We start from the raw sequence: 21,387 nt of genomic DNA on the forward strand, positions 1-21,387 counted from the left end.
ATAAAGAGAGCAGTTTCAGAGGTCCTCGAACCCAAAGAAAGGCAAATGCTACTCTTAGCAGTAACCCACTCAGACTTCCTCCCTGTGAGGGACGCCCCTGTCAGTCACGCTGGGTCCCCTGATCCCCAGAGGGACTGGGAGTCTGGAGAAGCCCAGTAGGGGGTAAGACAAGGAGCAAGAAGGATGATTCTGTGATTTAGAACACCTTAGGGAGACTTTTTGAAATGCAACGACATTCCTGCATTTCCATTCAAAGAAGGCTGGTGTTGAGGCTCCTGGGGCTCCTTCAAAGGAGCTGCCAAAACCTCAGGAAGAACCTTCCTTCTTCCCTTCTAAATTTGGGAGGAAAGGAAGGTTAGCAAACTGCCTCACAGCATTGAAGTGTATCACAAGAGGCTCATGGGTACATCAGACCATCTCAGGGTTCCACAGAGTTCTACAAGTTTCCCAAAAACTGGAATGGAGGCTGTTTTTACACTCACCTTTTCTAAGGAACAAGCAACTTTGGTAGACTCATAGGTTGTAGAGTTGGAGTCCAAAGAGGCAATAGTCTAGTCTCATCTTCATCTCATGGGGCTTCTGAGCAATATTTTTATTGTGAAAAAGAAGAAGAAACAATACCGACCTGAGATCAACCTGCTCAATAACTGGTTGATCTATGGGCAATTCAAAATGGATGGCATTTACCACCCTTGGGATATCCTCCTTCTGAATGACTGGTTGGTCAGGCTAGATCTGAAGGATGTATATCTGACAGTGCCTCAAGCTCCAAATCAACTATCTGGGACTCCTTGCCGGATCCTTTGTGGGGAAGTGGCTAACGTAAGTCAAGGCATCTTACTGTGTCCTCATTCAAATGGACAACATGTCGGTAGTTAGGGAGATCAACCGTTGGGGGGCACAAAGTCCATAATGCTGGCAGGACAGCACTCGCCCAGGGTTTCTGGCATTCCTGTCAGGACAGAAAGATTGCAGCAAGTGTATACCATCTGCCTTGTTCCTTAAAGTAGTAACAGACTGGCACACCAGACATGTGGAGGACTCCAGTGACTGAAAGCTAAAAACGGGGGTCTTTTGCAGCATGATTAGCTATTGGTATACTTGCAAAGTGGACCATTTCGCCACCCACCTCAATCACCAGATGGATAACTTTTACAGGTGGCATCCGGACCTAAGGCTTCTTATAGTAGACACTTTTCTTATAGGATTGGTAATCCTCTTACTCGGACGCAGAGTACTTACACAACTAGCGGGACGGGTGGCATACGGCCGGGCCCGTCTTTACTTTTGGTCACCGGCCCTTTATAATATTTGGATCACCGCGCAGCAACCTATTGCTATACTCTTTTCAGGATTTCCATATGCCTTTGTGCACGTGCACATCGTGAATAATATTTTCGTTTCAATTGGAATACTACCTTGCCCTGAAGAAGCCCATCTGTATAGGGCGAAACGCGTTGGCTGCTTCTTTTTCATGAACCTTATGTCGTAACAAGTTCCTTACACCAATTAAAGTCTTCGGGAAGAAACTAACAGAAGTTTTGCACCATTATTTACTTAACAGTATTGGACTTTTTCTACTCACTGCGTCTTATTGGATGTTTTGAAGTGGTGCACCCCCTTAATGTTCTGTATTGTTGGGGTTCTCTTTTGCCCCTTAGGCTCTTCTTTGCTGCAGGGGCCTTGGTGGAGTTGCACACCACAGAGTCTAAATAGCTACCATCTCATATATTGTGATTCACTGGGTACCCATAGGGATTGATGCGTTCGCGTTGGGCCTGCTGCATCCTGTCTTTTTAGTTTGTTCCTAAGACTGTATTTATGAATTTTAAGATGCAAGGTTATGTTATGTTTGTACTGTATTGTTTTGATCGTTTGGAGCTCTTTTGAGTTCCAAATCATGAATAAAGAATTGAACTGAAAAAATAGAAATTACTCTAACAGCTAGGTGGAGCAACTTTGCCCACATAAATCTAAATATGCAGAAAAAGAAAAACATAAACAGCCTGTCCAGTTCTCATTAAATGCAGGAATGTGTTCATATACATGAGGGATACTTTTACTTCCTTTGACACTGACTACAGAATGCCAATTTTGAATTAAACTATAGTCCTTTTTCATTACATTGTTACATTCAATTCCTATAAGCAAACACCCAGTATATTGAGCATCAGTCTCATTATGTAAAACACTCACACTTTAATATGAATTCAGAGGACTTACTCATTTTCATACTAGCCACTAAATCAAGACCTATGGCAAGACATATGAATTTTGTTTTGCGAATCACAATTTGAGATTCGGGTTTTGGGAATCGCAAATTGTGAGTTGCAAAACAACATGTACAAAAGTGTTGTTAGACCTGACAGCCTTAGGGAGGTCATCCCCCAACTTTTTTGCCTGCCTCCATCCACTTTTCTGACACTGTTTTTGCTGGATTTAGGACTCTGCAATATTTACCACTGCTATCCAGTGCTAAGGTGCATATGCTCTCTCCCTTAAACATGGTAGCATTGGTTCATTCCCAACTGGCATGTTTGATTTACTTATAAGTCCCTAGCACAGTGAACCACATGTGCCCACGGCCTGTAAATTAAATGCTTCTAGTAGGCCTGCAGCACTGATTGTACCACCCACATAAGTAGCCCCTTAACCATGTCTCAGGTCTGCCATTGCAAGGCCTGTGTGTGCAGTTTCACTGCCACTTCGACTTGGCATTTAAAAATATCTGCCAAGCCTTAAACCTCCCTTTTTCTACATATAACTCAGGCCCTACGTAACCCTTAGGGCAGGGTGCTATGTAGGTAAACGGTAGGACATGTACATATGTGTTTGATATGTCCTGGTAGTGAAAAACTCCTAAATTTGTTTTCCACTACTGTGAGGCCTGCTCCTTTCATAGACTAGCATTAGGACTGCACTCATAGACTTTTTGAGTGGTAGATTCTTACCTGAAAGGGGTAACCAGGTCATATTTAGTATGGCCAGAATTTTAGTAGAATACCCTGCTTATTGGTGGGGTTGGATTTATTATTACTATTTTAGAAATGCCACTTTTAGAAAGTGAGTATTTCTCTGCACTTAAAACTATATGTGCCTTAAAGCTGGTCTCCAATCAACGTCTGGTCTATGCTGGTTCACAGCTCCCTTGTGCATTTCACCCAGACAGCCACACAAATAGGACACTCAGTCACATCTGCTGCATTCACCTGGATATTTAATGGGTCTTCCTGGGCTGGAAGGGTGGAGGGCCTGCCACTTACATTTCGAAAGCCAGTGGCCTGCCCTCACACAATGGACTGATAAACCGCCCATCCCCCCCTCCTCCCCACTGGGACCCTGGCAGACAGGACTGAGCTGAAAGGGGAAATTGTGCTCTTCAAAACCACTCTTTGAAGTCTGCCCCACTCCAAAGGCATTTCTGGGTATATAAACTGGGCCTCTGACCCCACCAAATCAGATACTTCTTGACCTACACCTGCACCCTGTCAGAGGAGCTGCCTGACTGCCCAAAGTGCTCATCTGGACTGCTTTGCTGAGAAGAACTGCTGCCCTGCTGTTGCCCTGCTGGCCTCTGACTTTGCTGGAAGGACTCTGCCTTCCCCAGAAATGAACTTCCAGGGCTTGGATTGACCTTGCCTCCTGTTTCTTAAGTCTGAGGGCCAACAAAGACTTCATCTTTTCAAGAAACTCCTTGTGCGTCGAAAATCGATGAACCACCTGCAGAAATCGATGCAAAGCCTGCATTGTGAACAAGAAATCTCCGCACAGCTGACTGGAACAACGCAGCCCCAACTTCACGACTGGAAATTTGACACAGCGTCTACCTTGCGATGGAAAATTCGACGCACCGCCTACCAGATCGACGCAGAACCTGTGCCCTCTTCCAGCACGTCATGGATTTTCAACATATCGTCCCTGGGCATCAAAATATCCCCGCATCGCAGTGAGGACCCAAGGCTGCTTGCTGAAAAATGATGCAAACCCCTTGCTGTGTGGAAAGAAACAACGCATTGTCTGTGCTGCGCTGGAAAATTCAACTCAACACCTTATTTTTCCACACATCTCCTCCTCTGCGGTCTTGTGGCCACTGCTGCTGCTGCTTCTGCTGCAGTCTCTTCAAAGAGCCTGCCGGCTCTGTGTTCGAGGTTCGAGGCCCGCCTCTACCCACAGGCACCGTATTGACGCCGGGACCCTCCACGCACTGAACCCTGGACGTCGGAGCACCTGCCACCCTACTTCCCCCAAGGACACCCACGGACCTTTCTCCTGCCGCAACTGCCACGTCACTCTCTCCGCACACCAAACACCAGACCTCCCAGTGCCAGAATCACCTCCAAACCACCTCAAGTGCATCCTCCTCAATGTCCGCTCCCTGCACAAACACGTCGTGGAGATTTGGGACCTGATAGACACCACCCGCCTGGACATAAGTTTTCTCACCGAGACATGGACTAACACGCCATCCAGACCGGACACAGCCATCCCCACTCTTAAACTCATCAAAGAATTCGCCAAACCAGAAGCTGAGACCACCGACATCCCCCCATCTCAGAATCTCTGCAACAGACTTGCCACCAACTTCCATCAGAAGATTAAAGACATCTATGACAGCTTCGGACCCCAAGACTCGCTGAACTCTTCAACAGCACTCCTGCCAGGACCCTCCAAACCTGGACCCCCTCAAGACGGACGAGACCCGCTCAATCATGAGCAGCATCCGCTCCGGAGCCCCTACCAACCCCTTCCCCCACTACATCTTCAACAAGGCCAGCACCTCGATGGCGCCCGAACTCTGCAAGACCATCAACTGCTCCCTAGAGTCAGCAACCTACCCAGAAGACTGGAAGCACACTGAGATCTGACCACTTCTGAAAAAACCCACAGCCGACCCAACAGATCTCACGAACTACTGCCCCATCTCTCTGCTGCCCTTCCCAGCTAAGGTCGCCAAGAAAGCAATCAACACTCAACTATGCCAACACATCGAGGACAACAACAACCTGGACGTCTCCCAATCAGGATTCAGAACTGACCACAGCACCGAAACCGCCCTTCTCGCCACCACAGACGGCATCCGCTCCCTCCTTGAACACGGACATGTAGCAGCCCTCATCCTACTTGATCATTCAGCCGCTTTTGATATAGTTTCCTACCGCACCCTATGCACTAGACTCCACACAGCTGGCATACGCGGCAAGGCCCTTTGATGGATACACTCCTTCCTAACAGGCAGAACACAGAAAGTCAGACTCCCGTCACATCTGTCACAACCTACAGACATCAGCTGTGGAGTACCCTAAGGATCATCGTTGAGTGCTACGCTGTTCAACTTCTACATGACCCTGGTCGCCCCTATCATCAGGAACTATGGTATGCACGTCGTCTCCTATGCAGATGACACCCAGCTGATCATCTCCTTGAACGAGAAGTCCTCAACAGCCAAGAAGAATTTTAGGGACGGGATGGAAGCAGTCGCCACCTGGATGAGGGAGAGCTGCCTTAGGCTGAACTCCCTCAAAAGCGAGATCCTCATCATGGGACCTTTCTCCTTAGCCTGGGACAACTCCTGGTGCCCCTCAACACCCGGCAGGGCCCCCACCCTCACAGACCACGCACATAATCTCGGCATCATCCTCGCCTCAATGCTCACCATGACCAGATAGGTCAACTCCGTCGCCTCTACCTGCATCCACACCCTCCGACTCCTACGAAAGATCTTCAGATTGATACCAACCGACTGCCAAAAAACCGTGACACGTGCACTAATCACGAGCAGACTTGACTACAGCAGTGCCCTCTATGCCGGAGTCGCCAAGAAGAACCTCAACAAGCTTCAACAAATTCAGAATGCCACTGCCAGACTCGCCCTAAACATTCCCCGTCGAGAGCACATCACTGAACACCTGAAAAACCTCCACTGGCTCACTGTTGAGAAGAGAATCAATTTCAAACTCCTCGTGCACACCTACAGAGCCCTCCACAACAGCGGACCCAACTACCCTAACCACTGCATCACCTGGTACTCCCCTTCCAGACCTCTCCGTTCGTCTCAGCAGTTACTCACCAAAGTACCTGGCATAAAGAAGCCCTGAGCTAGAGGAAGATCTTTCACATACTTGGCAGCAAAGGGTTGGAACACCTTACCCCTTCATCTCAGACAATCACAATTGCTGCCTCAGTTCAGGAAGGACCTCACGACCTGGCTCTTCAACTGATCTCTGAGGACACACACCTCAATGCCTTGAGACCCTATGGGTGAGTGGTGCACTTTAAAACAGTTGATTGATTGATTGATGGTGAGCTGTGAGTTCTGCAATTTGAGATCCTTCATCCAGCTGCATCGTGCTATGCCAGTGGGATGAGGAGCTGTGAGAGGGCTGTGATGAAAACACTCCAAAAAATATATGTACACAATTCAAACAACACTGGTTTGTGCATTAAAATCCCTTACCTAAGTGGAGAACATTGTTTATTTTGAAATGCCATGTATTAATCTGCCATTTCTATTGGATTGTGTTGTACAGCAGCCATTTATATAGTGACTTAATCCCCATTGTGGGGTGCCAAAGAACACAGCATAGAGGAGTGTGTAGTTGTCAGTGTTGTATCTTTATGTCACCCTATCTGGGAAACTTTTTGTTGTTGTGCATGAGGGATCAGCGAGGTGCTCGTGCCATGTCTTGGGGTACAGCTCCTCATAGTGTGATGTAGAAGATGTTAGAGACAGACACGCAAATTATGTTAGGAATTTATGCTGCAGGTCCATTTTTATGTTTCCTGTTATCGATTATGATTTCAGTTCATCTCACATGCAGACTGCAGCAGTTGCGTCTGCTCTATAAAGTTTTGTGAGTCCCTGATGACTGCAGGCGGAGGGAAGGGGAAAGGATGGTCTGCATTATATATAAAGTCCAGCTTGGCGACAAGGGTGTTTGAGGGATTAAAACATATAGGCAGTTCCACAGCACCAGCTAGCTAGAGCAGATGGGCATTTCTCTTGACACTTCTTCGAAGCGTTCACTCACATGTTGATGCAAATGTTTTCCTCAGGCAGACAGTGTCACTTCTACGTCTACTTGTGCGAAGCTTAACGTAGAAAAAAGACAGAATGGTGGAAAAATGCCCGGGTTGCCCGCACATCAAACCATATGTAATGACAAAGTTCTTGAGAAAAGTCCTGGAAGATAACAGCTATCTGGTATGGGGTGGGTGCCGACCGGTGGAAACACCTGTCTACCACAAATGTTCATAGTTACTGACTGCGGAGGCAATCAGTAAGGACAAATAAATATGCAATACCAGGGCACACCAAAAGAAGTCCTGTGTCCAAATTCCAAGTGGTCAATGATAAGCATTGGTCTGCAACAATGAAGCGGGTGCAAAAAGAGTTTATTGGTTCAAGAAGGCGTAGAGTCAGTATCAAAGGCACCAATCCAGTAACCAACGAGTCATCATGAGTGCAGAAAAATTCCAAACCATCTTATATACAGCAAAACAGCCGACACGTGTTTCGTCTCCTAGACTTTGTCAAGGCTGATGGGGTATTGAGAATGAAGGAATCAATTTACCGACGCGAGCAGGCACGGTTATGCTTTGCATACAGGCTTATCAGGGCCATCTGCGCGCTTCACCATCTCTGGTTACTCTGGCCTAACGAGACCGGATTCATATCTGCCTTGGGCGGCGAAATTATTTTCATAAGATTGCGTTATGCAATCCAGGCAATCTCCCAACTTTTGGTCACAGTACAGAACCTTACTGGGTGTAAAATAGGGATACAACAATGGCGAAAACACAACAAGGTGTCACAAAAAGCACGTAGAGGGGCGAATTTTAAAAGAATCACTCTTTACTCCAAATGGTTGCTTCGTTACACCCCTGCTAGAATAAAGGAAATGCACCCAGAGGCATCAGGACTGTGCCCGCGCTGCCAAAAGACCCAGGGGGATTGGCTTCATATGTGCTTTTCCTGTATGCACTTGGTGGGTTACTGGGAGAAGATCTTTCAAAGGATCAGCGCCATGATATCATTCGAGCTAGCCCCTAGCCCATTAGTGGCATTATGGGGCATTGCGCCAAACTCAGACTTGCCTACATCCTCTAGACAAACTATATTTGTGGGTAGCTTGATAGCTAAATCCTTGATTCTCCAGGCATGGAAATCCCCAGTGCCCCCTACTTGTGCGGCATGGGAGGCAAAGATGGAGGCAACACGGGTAAAAGAAAAACGGTATGCTCAACGGGTCGGAGCACTGCGGAGGTATCAGGGTATATGGGGAAGATGAGTAATTCGGAGAATGAATAGGTCTGGGGGGAGAAGGTGGGATCAAGATATAAGATTCTTCTTATAGATATACTGGTCGAAATATGTTTGAGACAAGAGTATTTGAAAGTACTGCAGTACATTAAACTGATTTACAGAAGATGTATGTGATAACAGGATTGAGATGTTGATATATGCAATGTAATCACACCTGCAAATAATTAATAAAAAAAGACACTGCGATTTGTGTCTGGCTTTGAGAGTCATAGTGTCCACAATGCAAGTTCTTGCAAATTGTAAGGAAGAGGTGATAAGAGGAGGGTGTTTCACTTTCCTTGCGACTCGCAATGATATGTATTAACAGTTTGTGACCACTTCTACAGTCGAAACCCTTGACAGACTTTCGACGCCTGATAGGGGGTTGGATCCGTTTGCAAAGCAGAAGCTGTTCATAAGGCACTACTCATGCAACATAAATGTCAACTGCAATCACTGAGGCGTGCAGGTATCAGTTTATGTAACCAATGCATGTTCTCCCCTCAATGTCCCTTCACACAGAGGTAAATTCCTCTTCAAGGAACAGGGAATGTAATCACAGAATTTTGTGAATGCAGGGGTGGAGGTCTTCACTCTCCGCAGAAATCCATTCCTGCATTGACAGCCATTCGCCAGGATTCCCCGTGAGAAAGTTAGGGCCATATGTATGAACACTTTTTCCCATAGACACAGAATGGGTGAAAACCTTTGCTACATCTGGCCCTTAGCTCGTTGGCGTTACTGCATCAAGGGGTCTGCGAGTCCTAGCGACTGTCCTTTGGGCACTGTGCTAGACTTAGTACATCCGACGCAACTCAAGAAAAACATCAGATTCACAGGGCAACATTGTGCAAACACGGTGTCTGAATTTCGACGTAATTCTTGATAGATATATTAGGTGCATATTCCCGACAGCTACACTGTTGTAAAGGACTTTTGTGATTTCACGATCACCTTTGGTTCGAAGACTCCATAAACGATTCATGGACCCATAACATCATTAAAATGTTAATGATCACCTCCATCCGTGAAACGTTAAAATAGAATCACAATCATATGTATCATTATAGTAAGCACTGAACCCTCACAAAAAATTCACAAAACAATATATAATCATAAAAATTACGAAATTCAGTGAAACGTCTCTGTTGCCTTTTCACTAGGTCTGCAGCATGCAAACACCAGATACATAAATACATAGATACATACAAACATGCATACATACATTTGTTAAGAAATTATATAGTTGAAACCTAAAAACAAAAAATCCGCGAAAGTCTGCAAACTGGAACATTGTTCCTTTCAGCACTAGTGAACCATAAAAGCAAATGCACTGTCAGACCTAAAGAGAAAGAAACATTATGTGGTGTGTGTTCGAGAAGTGCTAACTGTGGTAACTCACCTCAATCTCCTTTGTAAGCCTTGCGTGCACTTTTTTCTCTTCTTCAAGCAAAACAAGGTGATCATCGATCGCTTGCCTAACTCCTGTTATTTCCTCCTTTATAGTTTCAATTTCTGCCTGGTGAAGGGAATCATAAACAGTGCTTTCTCTTGGCTTCACTTCAAGAAAGTCGGTCAAAATGAACATGCAACTGATTTTATTCCTTGTAGCACAAGCTGTAAAAGTGATATGAACTGGGCTGGGAAAGTGCAAATAATGCATGATACAATGAAAATATGTGTATGGTAAATCACTATTGCTGTGTCATATCCATCCAAAACAACAGCTGTTTTGGATGGATATGGATACTTACAAACATTTTACTTTCTTGTATTTTTAGGAACACCTCAGGCTTTTTATCATAAATTCTACATTTTTTAAATGTAGAATAATAATTAAAAAGAAAGCACATTAAAACTTTATTCAATATTATAAACTCCAAAAGAATAGGAGCACAAAATGAAATGGGAAGGGCAACTTTTACACGACGGTTGTGATGAGATTATGCAAGCTGCATGTACTGTCAATATATATTGTTCAAGGCAATAAAACATTAAGCCAATGGGATAAATTCATTAAAGACTCAGCGAAAGCGGTACATCATTTGCAAGACAGGCAGGCTCTTGTGAAGACATCTGCAAACCATTAGGACATCTCCATGATTCCAAAACAACATAAACAACTCACTATACAATGAGCTTTTCGCCTTAGACTGAGGTTACACTGGAAGATATTTTATATACTGAGCAACTAAATTTGTATGTAATTGGATAACTCTTTGCGAAGTGCTCATTTGCCACTGCTCTCTTGGTGCTGGCAACAGCTGGATGTGTAAAAAACAGCATCAGCTTAAAGAAAATTAGATGTTTTAGGGTTCTCAATGTCTGAGGTCATCTGGGTGGTTCTCAGGCACACACATAAAACAAATCCAGATTTTCCCAAGGGAAACCCCTTGTTTTGGCTCTCTAAATCCGAGCAGCCAGAGGGAGAGGGATGATCAAAGATATTTGCCTGGATGGTAAGAAGCAATAGGCGTTTCCAAAAAAACATATAGCCCAGCCCACAATGGTCTTTATGGGCAATCTGTAAGGGCTTAAAGAACAAGTTAATTACCTTCAGCAATGTTCTTTATGGTGTATACTTTAACCGCAGCGTCTTCAGTTTCAAATTTGTCCAGGAAGCAGACTAGATCTGGAAACATTTTAGCAATGATGCTTAAGACAGTCTCTTTCTACAGGAGTAATCATTCAAACCCAGCCACCTGCTTATAGACCTCTGTTAGTAGGTATGAAGAGATATCTAAGAACTAGAATTTAGATAAATTTCCGTAAACATTAAACCAACTGGGGCTCCACACGAAACGACAAGGAGAACTGTAATGAGTTAAAATGTTTTATTAACAAATGTAGTTAACAGAAGGTCATCCATTAAGGATTCAGATTTAAGCATCATTGTTACAAGTTTAAAAGCTCCAAAAGTCCACATTTCAAAAGAAGGAAAAATAGAACGTTAACAGGAATTAAATATAGAATACAACATATCCAAAAGTCTGTTCCAAAAAGAAAATCCCTAGTCTAGGTTAAATAGGTATACATCAGAAAAGGGCTATTGGTTAGGCAAATGTCAGTTTCAGAAAACCAAATAAAGGTCTCTAAATGAGAGAATAAGAATGTTTAAGCATAAAACCTTTGCACTGGGGCTCTGGAAATCAGCAGAAGTGAGAAGGGTCTCCTCAGTTCAAAGTCAGCAAGCATTTCCTCTCTAGTCTAAGGAACACACACTATTATTATTCCAGAAGGTACTGGTTTACAAAATTTGGCTTGTTCTCACTACGGGAAGCCAATCATATTACTCAAGCCTCCGGGAACAGGCAAACTCCCTTCTTTCTCAGCACAACACAATGGTCCATACATGGCTATGTCCTTGAATTGTTACACTGAATAGACTGTTGAGTACAGTCAGCTCTTCCCACGAGTTGCTCTCCTACCCTGGCATCTTCTTATTTAGATGAGAACCTCACTATCGTCGTCTCATATATAATATTAAAGTATTCACTAGCTACTGAAATGTATCTGGAAAAACACAGTGGGTCTGATTCACAAAGGGCTTCCGGAACAGTGGTCCTGCAGTTGTGGGGTAGTCTCCTCACTTGAGGCAGAATCTCTGCAATGAGCATTCTCACTGTGGAGATTACACGCAGAGTGTGGAGGCTTCCCCACGACTGCGAGGCCTCTGCCATGAGTGTGGAGGCCCTTTGTGAATCATGCCCAGTATCTCCAATGGACAAACACACAAATGAAAAACAACAGAGATTTAAATGTGCAGGCCTTCCAGCCTTAAACATGCAAAAGACGACATTCAAAATGGCAACAGAAATGCGGCTATCATTTTAAAAAGCATGTTAACTCAGGTGCTGCCCATAATGGCTAAATGCACTCACCAACTACAAATTGTATGATCACTCTTTGCTAATAAATGGGTTACTATGCAAATCTAAAATTGTGCTTCCCCAATCCCCTGTCAAACACAAACGAATCTCCAAGGAACACTTTATTACTTTGCTGATTCCCTCATCTTACACTTAGAGTTTTGCAACTCCTTCCTCTGTATGTAAGCCTTACACTTTTTCTCTTCCATTTCTATTTCCTCCTCTTTTGCCCCTTTCTTTCTTCTCTTTTCTTTCTTGCTTCCAAACATCAAAATCTCTTACACAAAGCAAACAAATTAACCAAATGCCAATAATCAAAACAGGCCTCAATATAGTACCTTTAAATTCCACTACAAATGTTTACAAACCAGCTACTTATAGTAGAGACCCCTTTTCCTAAAGTTCCTAAAATACTTGTTGCTTCTAAATCCTCTAATTCAGGTTTCAACTCAGAGATGCTCTTTGCATACCCCTCTCTCTCTTTGCTCTTGTCAGGTATTCACGCACAGGAATGCTGCACTTTCAACATTTCAACATATTACACACTCCATCTTTCTCTCCTGACAACGTATCTAAAACCAGCTTCTCCAACTAGTAGCTCTCCAGCTACCTGTCAGCAGCTCTCCTGTGTCCATCCCAGCTTTCTAAATTGCAGTGTTTTGCTTGATTAAGTTAACATATTCATTACAAAATTGGGTGTTACAAGAAGAAAGTGTGTGCATTTTCAGAACACATAAGGTGATGTTTAGAGAAAAAATGGCTGAATTTCCAAAATATATTTAAAGGTGATTTTTGAATGATAAATAATGCACTTTCAACATCTTACAGACTCCATCTTTCTCTGCTAACAACGTATGTAAAGCAGGCTTCACCAACGAGTAGCTCGTGAGCTACTAGTAGCTCTCTAGCTACCTCTCAGTAGCTCTCCTGGGTCCACCCCAGCTTTCTAAATTGGTAGCGTTTTGCTTGATTACATTAACATATTCATTGCAAAGTTGGGTATTACAAGAAGAAAGTGTGTGTATTTTCAGAACACATAAGCTGATGTTTAGAGAAAAGTGGCTGAATTTCCAAAATATATTTAAAGGTGATTTTTGAGTGATAAATTATGTGCGGAGACTTATTACTAATATGATTATCTTTGTGCCTGGGGCACTGCAGCAGTGGCTGGCATGTATTGCATACGTATAGGCATTCCAAGTTGACAAAGTATTTTTTATATTACTGCTGGCAAACCTCCTGATGCACTGAGGTGATCACTGCTGGTAGTCTTTGACATGGTGGTCACTAATGTGATCTTATCTAATGTGGTCACTATTGAAACACTAATATTAGTAGCGCATGATGATTTTTGTTTAACATTAAATGTTGGAGACCCCTGATCTAAAGCTCGTCAATCTTGCAAAACCATAGATCTAAGATCTACTAATTTATTATCTACTGCTAACAAAGCACTAGAAGTAATAGTTGCTAATTTGTCCACTACTACAGAAAGCTTTCTAATCTCCTCATTTAAGACTACTCCTTATCCAGGAATAATGGCACAAATAATGTCTCTCACTAAATGTGAGCCATCATTAGTACAATGCCTAGCTCTATGAAGTGGATTCTTCTCAACAGCCTCTAAACTATTTAAATGGTATATTTTCGGAAACACTAAAGCTAAGTAGCATGTACCATCTCAGTCACCAGGTAGTTAAAAACAGACATCCTGTCTACACACGAAATACACTCCGGAGATAACGGGATCCTCTCCAGTAAGAATCGGAAAAGGTCCTCCAAAAACTTTAAACTTGTGCTCACATCCAGTTAATCCCATGTGTCGGGTTCTAGTGTATGTTCTTCTCTTTTAAAGCATAACTTTCCTTTCTGTTTTCGATCTAGTTTCAACTAGGAGCCTCTTTTCTTTGTAATGATCTTCCATTTTTTCCACACGTTCTTCAAAATATCTTACCTTTCTGTTGCTTTGCAAAATACACAAGCTCTCCTTTCTTATAAAGAATTAATACATTTATTCTCTAGAGGACTCGTAGAACATGTCAAATTGCATTCATATGCCTTAACAGTGTCAATTCTACTAATGGGACCTAAAGAAATACCAAGCTGTCTCCATCTCCTTGGCTTGCGGGTGACGGTTCATTCTCTTGTTGAGGGGAACTTCTGAAAGGATACAATCATGATTGAAAAACTAATACTCAAAATGCTTCTGCCTATAAAATGAGCTAAGAAATATACTACAAGTGATTCCATATGAAAGTAGAACATGATGATAGCTTACATCCTCAGCAGCTGAAGCAGGTAAGAGTGCGCAAATAAAGCAACCCTTAGCTTCTAGAGTATGTGTATATTCTTCCAATAATCTAGAATAAACACTTGATGTGAAACCTCCTTCTGAATCATAGTAAAAAATTGTGTTACAGGTTGAGGGGGTACAAACCCTACTCAAGCAGCAACTACAATTCTTGTCAGGGGGAAATCACAAACAAATTCTGGGGAATACCCATGTGCTAGTTTTCTTATAACTGGTGATTTTAACACAAACCTGTTTCAGGAGACAATGGAGGCTCTTGAAGGTCCGGATTGTGGTAGCCGCCAGTTAATTCCTGAACAATTAAGGCCCCAGGGTTGTTTGCACTGCCCGCTAGGAGAGTATATAGTAATGCATCTTAAGAGTATGGGTTTTAAAGTTTTGAATGGTCGTTTACGTGATGATGCCCCCCACAACGGACAAGGTCCGATGGTCGATCTCGCTCCTATTTAGATTATACAATTTGTAATATTGAATTGTTTCCCCTCATTGAAAGGTTTCTGATTTTCCCTTGGAGTGAAAGTGACCATTGTCCACAAAATGTATCTATTAAACCAAGATTTCCTGTTTATGATGTCATGTGGGCAGTGGGTGGGGGTGTCTGTTTCGAGTCACTAAAGCGCATAAAATGGAATGCTTCTATTGGTAGCACAGTACTGATTAAATGTATTAATTTCTTTAACTTTGAGGGATCGGGCTGTGTGTCCCCAATTAAGAATTAAGTCATGGGTCAAACTTTCTTGCCTTTTATGGTCAAAGTTCAACCAATCTGCTCGCAATTGCGCCCCATCCCTGTCTTTTGTTATTTCCAGGGAAACCAGGAATCTAAAGAAAGCGCGGAATAGGCTAGCAAGGGCAATCAGGAAAAGCCCCGATTCTGAGTGTCTATTTATTGAATACAAACAACTGAGGAAAGATTATAGGAAGGCTGTTTACGATGACTATCAGACCTATCTCAGTCAGTTTTGGGTTAAGCTTTTAAGCGCAAGCAAAGATCCAAATTCCACGAAATTTTGGTCTCTTATTAATAACCTAAATAGCAATCAAAGGGGCATGGGCGTTGTTGACATTTCAGAAGGAGCGTGGGCGTCTTACTTGACTACCCATTTTTCCATAGCGAGCAGGATGGGAAACCGTTGGATGAGGGGGCCCATAGATCTACTTCTGCCTTATTTAAAACATGTCCCTCATTTACAGGGTCTCTAATTCGCTCGCAGGGAGTGAGGAAGTCCTTTCAATTACGCCTCCCCCACATCATCTCGAGGGTTAAGCAATTTGGAGCCCCCGGTCCCAATGGACTTCCACAGGCATTATTCAAACAGGATCCTCTCCTTTGGGCCAACAACTTTGCACATTTGTTCGAACACTGCCTCTTAACTTCAACAATACCTGAGTCCTGGCGTGGTGCCATCCTTCATCCTTTATATAAAAATGGCTCAAGGTCAGACCCCGCCAATTTTAGAATGATAGCTCTGCTGGACAATGAGGCTAAGTTCTATGCAAGCCTTTTGCTGCAAGATCTCCGTGCTTGGGCCGAATCGAAGGCCTTAATTCCCATAGTCCAAATGGGGTTCTCTGCTGGCTCAGGCACTTCAACAAATTTATTAGCACTTTCTATTTTGATTGATAGGGCCATCTCATCAGGCTTGATGCTGAATTGCTGTTTTGTGGACTTCAAGGCGGCATTCGATTGGATCCCCCGGAGTGCCCTATGGGCCAAATTACAAAGCTGGGGCATCCCTCCAGTACTCTTGGGTGCCATTGTAGAACTCCATACTAACACCTGGGTCCGTATTAAGCTCGGTGTTGGGTGCTCTCTATCTAGGAAAATTCCTACTGCCCGTGTTGTGAAACAGGGTTGTGTACTTGCTCCTCTTCTTTTTAATCTGTTTATTGCAGATATGTCAACATCTCTTGATGCAGTCAACTCTCATCCCCCAAGATTGGTGGCTTCAGGCTTAGTCATCTGCTTTATGCCGATTATCTTGCTTTATTTAGCTGCACTAAGATCGGCCTTCAACGGTTGCTTAATCAACTTGCGTCGTATACTTCAGCAAATCAATTGGAACTTAACTTGCCTAAAACAAAAGTGGTCCCCTTTGGGAGGAAAAAACATTTGGTCTTCAGCTGGTATTATAAAAGCTGTTTCTGACCAGTCCTACAAATATCTAGGGGTTCATTTTGACTCCAAGGGGACTTAAGGCTTAAGACTTTGGCTTTGTAGGTGGCTTTCTCCAAATTAGCCAAAGTTTTAAAGGGGCCGACCCTTCTTCCCCTAATGGAAGTCATGAGAGCAAAGATTACCCTTTTGTTGGCGTATGGTCAAGAAATTTTGTTGGGCAAAGGCTCTTGCCTATCAAATAGGTTGGTCAATAAAATCTATAAGAGAGTCTTTCATGTTCCGCGCCTGGCTTCCCCCGCGCAGGTACGGTTGGAGTTTGGGCTTCCGGATTTGGTGGCAGTTGACGCTGGTGCTTTTCTGAAGTTGTCTTATAAACTGCGTCATGCCTCGGACGGCCACCTGGAGGCAGTCCTGTGGCAAGAAATTAGTGAGCCGAAATCGAAGTGCACTTATTCCCAATTCTTGGTTGAATGTAAACAGCGATTGGATGCCGGTGATCTTTGGGCAAGTAATACTCCCTATTCTTTGTTTAAATTAGCGATTAAAAGGCTTATTCAACTGTTTTCTTATCACTCAGACTGCTCTCTCCTTGTTCATCGGAAGCATGCCTGGGCAGTAATTGGCTCCTTTAACCCAGGTATGTCTTCTAGTTTTTTCTCTTGCCCTTACGGATTTTGGTTGAAAAAGGCCTTCTTGGCCTTAAGGATGGGTGATTGTTTTTTTTTAAATACCTGCCCCAATGGCAGCTACCCCCCGGGGACAGTGTGACATGTAGAGGCTGCAGTAATGTGGACGAAACCATTGACCATGTGGTTTGCCTGTGCCCAGCTTTACTAAAGGAGCGTATACTCTTGCTCCGGGGCAAATGGAATGCACTGGGAATCCGCTCCTGTCGACAGGCTATCATCCAGTCTCTGGATCCAGGCAATCCAATGTTAAATGTGTTACTGACTAAATTTATTAAAATTGCACAATCTAAATTTAATGGCACTGCGAGCAACGAACAGGTTTAGTTGGAATTTTTCCATGCTCTTGCCTTATTGCCTGCTATTGGTTAGGACGAGGAGCTCTAACGGTATATGTTGATGCTTAGTGCAATTATTATTTAATGCGCCATGCACTTTAGGGCCATGCCTATGCATATTGCCCTGTGTATTATGTGGGTTCCGGGTCGGTTGGTTTGTTTTATTTCTTTTTTATCTCATGATTGTTTCATAGTTTAGACAGAAATGTCTTTTTAATATGTCGTATGTTCAAATTGTGGTGTGCTTTTAGTTTGAACTCAGTCTCTGAGGGTATTTATTTTTGATTGTTTTTTGGCTCTTTGCTTATTTGTATTGGATTTTATTATCTGTACAATAAATTACTAATACTACTACAAACAAATTCTAAATTAGCCTGTGCCTAACCCTGTGGTAGCTTGGCATAAAAGCAGCCAGACTTAACTTAGAGGCAATGTGTAAGGTATTTATGTAGCACTTAAACCAGTAATAAAGTGAAACACAACACAAATAACATCTCACACAATTTAGAAAAAGCATAAAATTGTATATATGATTTAAGATCAAAACAACAAAAATCCAAGCAGTAGTAACTACAGATATGCAGTTTTAAAGTTTTAAGTGAAAATAGCACCAAAAATTACAAAGTGCCACTTGAGGCTATCTGTTTGTACAAGACCGAGTCAAGGTCATACGTTTAGGCCGACTGCGATGGAGGGCAGACCGGGGCCAGGTTAGTCCTGCTGATATAGTTACCTTCACAACCCAGCACAAAGAGTAGCGTAAAGAGAAGGCTGGATGTTGCAGGGGTCGTTGCTGTAGTGCAAAGATCCTGTTGGGTGTTACGGACGGTCATGCGTGGAGATTCGCGTTGGCGAACCCCATGAGCTGTTGATGCTGTAGAGAAAGTGTCACTCTTGCACAGCTGGGCATCGTTGGTGTTTGCTTTAGCGGGGATTCCGCTTCGCAAAATGTTGCATTGGCGGGTAGCAAGATCTTGGCACAAACATGCCCATTCTTGTTCACAAGGACTTCACAGACATCAGGGGAAACTCAACTGAGGCTACACCAAAGGTCCGGGCCCACAACTTGGGGCTCAGGAACTCACTCCATCAGAGGGCAGAAGGGCATCTGGAGCTATGTATGTCCCTGTAGCTCAGACTGACCCTTGTAGTCACTTCAGCCTGGGATGAAGGGTGCGGGTACAGTCTTCCTTCTCAGCAACACTCAAAATAAGTTAAAAATTATTGTAAGTCCTCAGAAAATAAGGGTTCATAGAAAGCAGGTCAAATTCAATAATTTTACTGACATGCTGAAGCATCCATTCTTCACAAGACATATGTTATGACATTAAGAGCTGATTTTTGTTTTGTCACCCTTGTGACTTTTTCAAGTTTGTAAAGTACATGAAATACAATAAGTTCCAAAAACAATGGCAGAGATATCAGTAACCACAAACCATTCGGTGTGCCAAATCATTTTTCCTGTATTACTGTAGGTTAACATGTACATAAGCTCCTCATATCAGGATTGGTTTTCCAATAAGGTTTTTTCACCTTTTCCTGGCTATTTTTTAACACCACGAGATTGTTAATACATTTTTTATCTACGTACAGGGTGTGGTTAGTTACAGGACCTATATATGTGCAGAGTGTGTATTCCTTCATCTGGAACATTTTCATGCCAACATGGCTGCGCCGTTCTCAATAGTGTCTATTAAGGCCCGTGTAGTAGTCTGTTTTCAATGTTTGCCGGGTACCTAAATCAGGAAACAGATGGTGTCGGGTTCCTTTACTTGGGAAGCCACACCTACAATGTTGCTGTTTTCTGTACATCTGTTGTATTTTGGGGGATCTTTTAATGTTGTATATTTGACATGATATCCTTCTGAGTAAATCTGCTGTATAAGTACTTTAGGTATTTACTATTAAGCCTCATAGTTTCGGCTAAACTTATTGTGCGTGTCTGCTGGATCTTGACGACAAGTGGTTTTCTCAGTTTTTCTTTCAATCTAGCAATCTGTTGCTTGTTGTTTATACCACCTTATTGGAGGCTTTTTGTCTCGCACATTTGTTTTACCTGTGCCTAAGTACCATTATGAGCCAGTGGTGTAACTAATGTTTGAGATTGCACATTTTCTATGGTGCAGGTGGCACTTTGATCTTTCGTGAACATTACACTGTTTCATTTCAGTGTACACGCTTTCCATTGTTGCCCCTTTATTTGTAGCGTCTTATTTTCATAATTCTGTTTCACACAGGTAAGGACTTACCAAGGTCCCCCGCCTGCACTCTTGTGACATTTTGGACCCCCATAAATTCTTCAGAATGTCTCTGTGAATAATTAGAGCATTATGGTTGGCTCTGGTGTTTTTTTCTGTGGTATGCTGAATTCTACCAGCCACCTACTTACGTTGTCCTATTGTTTTTGGTCTTATAACATACACCCGCATTGTTTGCCGTGTTCTTATGCAGCTCTCCAACCATCAAGTTCCATCCCTAGGATCTGGAAGAACATGGCTGAAGGGAGATCCTTCTCCTACCTCGCTGCGCAGACCTGGAACACGCTGCAGTGTCACCTCAGGCAGTCAACCTCGCTGGCTCAGTTCAGGAAGGACCTCAAGACCTGGCTCTTCGACTGACTCGCCTCCCCTTCAGTGTTTTGAGACTTGCCGGTGATAAGTTTTGCTCTACAAATATTTGATTGATTGATTGAAGTACCTATTCTAGCCATACATATGCAGATCCTATTGGTTATTTACTATATATCACTTTTCTTGGACAGTTTGACCCTAGTTTACACTGACATGGTAAGTTGACTCTACCCACATTTAATGGATATTATGTTCAGGATAGTTTCATCAATCATTTTCTACCACAGTTTTTGTCCGGACAGTTTTTGGTGACTTTCTTGCCGTTCTGTGACTGTTCCTAACAAGCATAAATTTTGAGATCAAGACTGGCTTCAGTTCACTATTACAGGTATACCCGACCCTGCAATTATGATACTTATCGATTATGCGCTCCCTTTAATAGCATTAATTTTTAGTCATAATAAACTCTGTTTCTATTTAGTTTATTCCTACTTTGGATGTCTTTGCGACTCTACCACTTCAATCAAGAACACTCTTGTAACCATTAGGTTGATAGTTGACGTTGGTTTGGCAATCTTTCACACCTACTTTATATTGGCTAGCTGGAAGCACGTTTCTCTAGGCACTATTTTTTTGTTCACTATGTTGGTGTTACTTCTTTTTCCTTCACTTGTGGATGAGGCATTTTCTTTTACGCTACTATCATTTTTTTTTGTGGAATACAGGAAGAATGATTTGGCACACCAAATGGTTTGTAATTACTGATGTCACCATCCCTGTTATTGTTTTTGGAACTTATTGTATTTCAAGTATTTTACATCCTTGAAAAAGTCATAATGGTCTCAAAACACCTATCGGCTGTTGATGTCATAACATATGCCTTGTAAAGAATGGATGCTTCTGCATGTCAATAAGAGAACTAAATTTGATATGCTTTCTACGAACCCAGATTTTTGACGACTTACAACAATTTTAGACTTATTTTAAGTGCTGTGGTATTCTTCCATATATGTGTGTACAGTGCAGCTGTTTCAGCCATCACTGTTTATGTCTTTGGTAGTAGGGCCTATCATACCAAGTAGCACCGCCCAAACCATTGGTTCAGAACTAATTTACCCACATATACTAAGTACACTTGGAGGTGCAATCAACAACACCACTACTACCCCTCACAGGCGATTCCTTCTCAGGA

The 21,387-nt window shown here is 43.0% G+C and overlaps 1 protein-coding gene across 1 annotated transcript in view; it reads right to left on the minus strand.

Annotated features, from left to right (window-relative positions):
• Positions 1 to 21,387, minus strand: part of CCDC122 (coiled-coil domain containing 122) — a 103,356-nt gene that overhangs the window by 41,733 nt on the left and 40,236 nt on the right. The window contains exon 2 of the mRNA XM_069203186.1: positions 9,705 to 9,821. Within this exon, the coding sequence (XP_069059287.1) occupies positions 9,705 to 9,821 (117 nt within the window). The remainder of the gene's footprint in view (positions 1 to 9,704; positions 9,822 to 21,387) is intronic.

Source organism: Pleurodeles waltl, chromosome 8 (assembly GCF_031143425.1).
Source record: "Pleurodeles waltl isolate 20211129_DDA chromosome 8, aPleWal1.hap1.20221129, whole genome shotgun sequence".
Taxonomy (NCBI): domain Eukaryota; kingdom Metazoa; phylum Chordata; class Amphibia; order Caudata; family Salamandridae; genus Pleurodeles; species Pleurodeles waltl.